Genomic DNA, 6270 nt, shown 5'->3' with positions numbered 1-6270 from the left:
GGAAATTTTAAAAATTGATTGATTGATTGGAGGGGGCAGGGGAGAGAGAGAGAGAGAGAAAGAAATTCCCATCTGCTGCTCCCTAAGTGCCTGCAATGACTAGAGCTGGGCAGGAGTAGAAGTTGGGTGCTCACTTCAGGTCTCCCACAGGAACCCAGTCACTTGAGTCATTACTGTTGCCTTCCAAGTGTCTGCATTGACAGGAAGTTGAAGTCAGCAGTGGCAGCCAGATATGGAACCCAGGCACTCTGTATTGGGAATATGGGATGCAGGAATCTTTTTTTTTTTTTTAAGATTTATTTATTCATTTGCAAGGCAGAGTTACAGAGGCAGAGAGAGACAGGGAGAGAGAGAGATCTTCCATTCACTGGTTCATTCCCCAAATGGCCACAATGGTCAGAGCTGTGCCCATCTGAAGCCAGAAGCCTGGAGCTTCTTTCAGGTCTCCCATGTAGGTGCAGGGGCCCAAGAACTTGAACTGTCTTCCACTACTTTCTCAGGCCATAGCAGAGAACTGGATCAGAAGTAGAGCAGTCGGGACTCAAACCAGTGCCCATATGGGATGCTGGCACTGCAGGCAGTGGCTTTACCCGCTGTGCCACAGCGTCGCCCCCAACCCAGGGAGTCTTAATTGATAGACCAAACAGACCAAATATGTCTGTTTAATTTTCTGAACAGACACATTTCCCTGTACCCATGCCTCTGCTTTTGACCATTCCCTGTCCTTGAAATGACTTTTCACTAAATTCCATCTCAGCGGCTACCTCCTGGGAGGTAGCCCTGGGAGGTAGCCCTGGGAGACCGGGGAGGGCTTCCCCATCTCCTCCTGGAATCCATGCACTCCCCCACGTCTGACCCTGCATGGGTACTTAGCCCTTGCTGCTCGGGTCCCATTGCTTGTGTGTTCCTAGTAGCTGCTCAGTAAAGCTAGGTGGTCAGAACTGGCTGTGAGGCAGAGGGGTTGGGGGTCCCTCTGATAGCACATGCGCGGCTCCCACTTCCTCTGCTCCCTCCGCAGGAGCCCCCTGGAAATCTGCAGCGGTGGGTTCGAGGCGGGTCAAGGACGAGCTGTCCTGGGCAGCTCTGAGCCCCGCCACTCTCCCCACTAGGGCGCAGCAATCCCCGAGGGGCACCGGCCCAAAGCCAGCCAGGTCTGCTTCGGGGCGGGTGGGCAGCCGTGTGGAGCTAATTGGAGACTGCAACCAGAAGTGGTTGGCGAGCTGGGGCCGGGGACCTGCACAGCGAGCGGGAGTCGGACCCGGCCCGCCGAGTCTGCTGAGCCGGTGGCTAAATTTACCCCGGCTGACTCAGCCCTTGCCAGGAATTGGGGGGCGGCGGGAAGAGCCGGCAGGGGGCGGAGCGGGGAGGGTCGCGGCTGGGGGACACCAGGCGAGCCTGGAGTTTCCACCAAAGAACGAGTCCCCCCCTCCCCTAGTGGCGGAGGGAAAGCGGCAGGGAACAGACCGAGCCGAGGCCGAGGAGAGGGGAGCTTAACTTTATTGAGCGCCTACTGTGTGCCGGGCACCGAGCAAGGCGCTTTACATACATTATCGTATTAAATCCTCACAACAACCCTGCGAGGTAGGTGCTTATTAAATCCCCATTGACAGATGAGGAGAAGGAGGCTCCAGGGGACAAAGTGCCCTGGCCAAGGTCACAAGGCCAGTAAGTGGCAGAGGAGGGGGGTGGGTGTGGGGGTTTCCAGGACTGGAGAGAAAAAAAATCCTCAGCGTCTGAGTCTCCAGCCGGTTGGAGTGATGAGTACAAACAGGAGCCGGAGGCCTGCTCCCGGCCCCGCAGTCTGGAGGTGGCCAGGCAGGGGACAGTAACTAGGGACCCGATTAACTGGCAGTGCTGGGCTGGGGGTGTCCGGGATCAGCAACCGGGAAAATTCGCGGCCCGCGCGCGCCTCCTCGTGGCTGCAGCGAGTAGCACACCCCACACCTGCAGGCTGCCTGGAAACTGAGCTGCTCTACTTAGCCCCTGCTTTCAGCAAAGGGCAGAGAGGCAAGTAAATTCTCGAGGTTCCTTCCGTGGGGGGTGGGGCGGGTGAATGCCCTAGGACATTGTGGTAACACTTCGGATCCACCAAGGAAAATTGGGGTGGAGGGAACAGGCGGCCCAAAGCTGGTTCACTGGCTGCTGTCCCTGCCTCTGGGAGCAGTGACAGGGAGTGACAGGGCCAGTGTCCTACCCTGCCTTGGGGAGCCCTCACCTCAACCTGGGAGAGTGCAGTAGGAGCCCTTTTGCCACTTACTCAGCTCTCCTGCAAACCCTGTAGAATCTCCCGTATCAGGACCAAGCAGCCACTGGGGACCCCTCAGACTGTGGCCACTTATCCTTTCCTCTTTCCTGGCTTGTTGATGGGAAGAGGAGATAGAGGCTTCCGTTTGGTCCCCAAAGATCAGCGATTGGAGGACAGACCTTGGAAATTCCTCATTGTGCATCCCCCCTACCCTGGGAGGCCTGGGAAGCCGCGAAGTTGGCAGAGTTGGATTGAACAGACAAACCCAAGACTTGCGACACCAACGCGAGCCCTTTTCTGCTTTGCTGGTTGAATCCATTCACTTCCTGCCAAGAGCCCTTCTGTGCTCCAGGCCCCTCTGCCACCCTCTCCATCCCTTTCTTCCTGCTGCCCAGAGGCCTGCTCTGCTCAGCTGCGCCCCCAGTGCGAGTGCACCGCCCCGCACACAGCAGGCATGGAACCTCACCCCCACTTCTCCCGAAGCAAACTTGGGAACGGGCATATGCTCCTTCCCTTGCATGTCTATTTCAGGGATGGCAACCGGCATTGTTGGAGGCACACAGGAAAAAAAAAAAAAAGGCAAAAGGCGGCCGCGGGGAAAGAAGGGGAGGGATGGGTCGGCAGACCCAAGTCCACGAAGGGACCTTCTCTGCTACTCCCTATCTGCCTGTGGGGTCTCGGCGGGGTCCCTCGCCCCGAAGAGGGCCTCCTCGGTTAGGCTGACGGCACCCAGAAGCTCCCGGAAGCTGTCGCTCATCTCGGTTCTCTTCCCACCTTCCTGGGGTCCAGGGTTCCCAGTCGCAGGCTGGGTCATCTCGTTCCGCCAGGAGGCGCGCGGGGCTTCCGAGTCGCTTCCATCAAAGGAGCCGCTGTGGGCGCTGAGCTCCTCAGCTTCATCCGAGTCCGAGTCCGGGGCGGTGTGGCGGCGGATGCGGGACACGGCTTCCCGCAGGGCCCCCGCGTAGGGCCCGGGGGCCCGCGCCCAGCCCCCGCCCGCTCGCCGCGGCCCCGCCGCCCCGCCCGAGCCCCGCGCGCAGCCCGCCCCTGCCGGAGCCGCGGGGCCTAAGGCGGGATGCTCTGGGCGGCCTGGCTGCGCGGGGGCACCCCGCAGGTTCACTTCACCGACAGGGAGCCCTAAGATTCGGGAGGCGCGCTCCTCCAGGGAGGAAGAGTCGCCCGGTTTCCCGCCCTCGGCCTCACCCTCACCCTCACTCCCCTCGCCCGACCGGTGTGAAAGGCTCACCAGCTGAGGCCTCGGGCCACGGAAGGGCGAGCCCGCAGCCCCCTCGCCCTGCTGCGGACCGGGCTCGGGGGGGCTGGGAGCATCCCCTACAACACGCACCACCTCAGAGGGCAGAAGCTGCACCTGCTGCGCTCGAGGGGTCGGAACGTACTGGGACCTTATCACCACGCACGTGGCATCGATGACAAACACGCCTTCTCCACCAGCGGGGCGCCGGGAACAGCGGGGCAGAGTGTGGGCTCGGCGGGCCGCGGGGCCTGGCCCGTCCCCGTGACCCGGGGACTCCCTCCAGCCGGTGCCTCCGGGAGCCCAGGGTCGGGGGAGGGTCTGGCTCTGCCGGGACGGCTGCTTTTTAGGGGAGAGCATCCAACACCGGGGGAGCCACACCTGTTCTCTTCTTCCTTCTTTCCCTTCCCTCGAGCCCTCGAGCTGGTGCCTGGACCTGGGAGCGGGGCGCGGGGGGCTGGGGGTCGCTGCTGCAGGCCTCGCAGGAGCTGTCCCGCTGCCCGGGCTCCCAGCCACAGCGGTGGCTTGGAAGCGGCGGTCGCTCCGGCCGAGCAGGCCGGCGGCAGGCAGGACGGCCCCTCTCTCTGCGGCGCCTTTGCCAGACGCCGGGCTTGCTCGGACAGCTCCGCAGCCTGGAGATCCCCCGAGCAGACCCCGGCCCTGCCGGAGACCCCAGGCCCCGAGGACGTCCCGGTAGATCCGAGGATCCAGCCTCTTCCTGGCGCTCCCTCCCTCTGTCCTGGCCGGGGTCGGAGCTGGGGCGGACGCGGCCGGCGCCTGGGAGCGCTCCGGGCTTCGCTTCGTCCCTAAGGTCCTATGGGGACCCTCATAGGAAGGTGGAGCCACGTAGGGCGGCGGCCGGTCCCAGCGGCGTCGTGGGGCCGTCGCGGCGGCGCCTCTCAATAGCAGGTGAGCCTCATAGCTAGGGGGTCCTGGCCGCCGACCCCCCCAGGGCCCCGCCCACGCCGCCCCTGGTTCGCTGTGCGGTGGAGCAGACGGGCGGGCCGCTCTGCCCGCCGACCCCAGGCGCTCCCGCCTTGAGGGACCCGGGAGGCCTGCAGACTGGACGGCCCGAGGGGCGTTCCGGGGCTCGGGGCGGGGTTGGCCCGGGGGGCTCCGTCGGGCCCCGCCAGCCTTGCGCCTCTTTCGCTCCGTCTCCTTGGCCTCCCGCTCTTGCGACGCCGCTTTCCTTTTCTCTTGCTCCCGCGCTCGGACCTCGGCCGGGGGCCCCGCCCGCCAGTTGGTGGCTTCCTGCAGCACCCTGGAAGCCCAGGGCCGGCGGGGCGGAGGCTCGGGGGATCCCGGGCGCGGCCTACACCTGGGACAATGAGCGGGAAGCCAGGTGAGCAGTTTGTGCGGGAAGCGAGCCGAGGTTCGGGGAGACCCCTTGGGAAGGGTCTGTGCGAGTGTGCGTGCGTGTGTACGTGCGTGGAGGTCGGGGCTGACGTCCAGAAGGGACTCCTCGCCATCTCGCCATGCACATTTTAACAGCGGCTGCCCCATCTCACCTCCTTGCCCTTTCTCACGCCTCTGGCCCCAGCCCTCGGAGTGGAGTTTAGGGAGGGAGGCGCACAGCGCTCGCTGGAGCCTTCGGATGATCCGGATCCCACTCCCCGCCCCACCAACTCGCGTCCCTTCACCCCGCCTTCACTCACGTGCGACTGCGGGGCCCGCGGGCCCAGTGGCTGGCCTGGAGGTCCATGGGCTGTCGAGAGGGGACTTGGCGACTATAATGACAGGAAATGGTCTTCACTTCCATCACCAACAGCTTGGACCTCTGCAGCCAGAGGCAGCTGCCAGACTTTGCACGCCGGAGCTCCCGGGGGCTGTCGCGCCCCTCGCAGAAGAGCGGACCCTCCAGCATCCTGCCCCCACCCCACCCCGGCCCCCCACCCTCCCACCCGCCCCGGGAGCCCCCTCCGAGCCCGGGGAGCCGGCGCCCACTGCAGAGCGGCGGGCCTAGAGACTGGGAACTATATATACTCGGGCACACGTGTGTGCCTGTCTGTGTGTGCGCGCGCGCATGTGACACGACGCGGACGGCTCGGCGCTGCTACCTCCCCCACGTGCACGACTGCCGCCTGGGGCCCGGGATTGGACGCCCCTTTCCACTGCGTGGCCCCCAAACCTGATGGGACCGCTCCGGGTGGGTAGGCGGGGAGGGACTTCTGATTCCTGCCAAACTGACAATGTTGGTCCCCCCATCCCCCGCCCGCCCGCCCCCATTTCCTCAACCTTCCTGACGTGTTAACCCTTTTCTCTCCTGCTGATCCGGGGTGCCTGACCACCAGGGTCCTTCTGCCCCCCTGACTTTCTGCCTCCGACTTTGATTCTTCTGACAGGGAATGGTGAGAACGGAACTCAAGGTCTCTCGCCTGCCACCCTCTGTCTTTCTGCTGGTTTCCATGGGGTTGGGGTGCAGGAGGGGCTGGCCCAGGGCTGGGGGCTATTTTTAGCGGCAGTGGCATTCGGGTGCAGAGATGAGATGAGTAACCAGCTCCCATGCGGTGGAGAGGAGGCGGTGGCTTTCAGGAAGCTTTTGTGTGGCTCTGGGGGAGAGTTGCCTCCCCCCCCCCCCCGTCTCAAAAAAAAAAAAAAAAAAGGTGACCCCTACACCCTCAATGCCTCACCTTTCTAGTGTTGCCAGCCCAGAGCTACTGAGGAATAGGATGCAGGGAGTCTGTCTTGGCCAACCGAGCTGCTCCACCACCCCCATTCCAGATATTTGTCCTTGGGCACCCATGGAGCCCTCCCCCCATCCAATCCAGGGGGCCAA

General features: G+C 63.7%; 1 protein-coding gene across 1 annotated transcript; it reads right to left on the bottom strand.

Annotated features, from left to right (window-relative positions):
- Positions 1-2897: 2897 nt before the first annotated feature.
- On the bottom strand, positions 2898-5358 carry DDN (dendrin). Its single transcript, XM_062202495.1, has 2 exons — positions 5150-5358; positions 2898-4812 (listed from the first exon to the last, which is right to left on the bottom strand). The coding sequence occupies exons 1-2, from the start codon at positions 5356-5358 to the stop codon at positions 2898-2900; spliced, it is 2124 nt and encodes a 707-aa protein (XP_062058479.1).
- Between the last annotated feature and the right edge of the window lie 912 nt (positions 5359-6270).

This window comes from Lepus europaeus, chromosome 10 (genome assembly GCF_033115175.1).
Source record: "Lepus europaeus isolate LE1 chromosome 10, mLepTim1.pri, whole genome shotgun sequence".
In the NCBI taxonomy this organism is placed as follows: Eukaryota; Metazoa; Chordata; class Mammalia; order Lagomorpha; family Leporidae; genus Lepus; species Lepus europaeus.
This window is presented reverse-complemented; position numbering and strand designations above follow the sequence as displayed.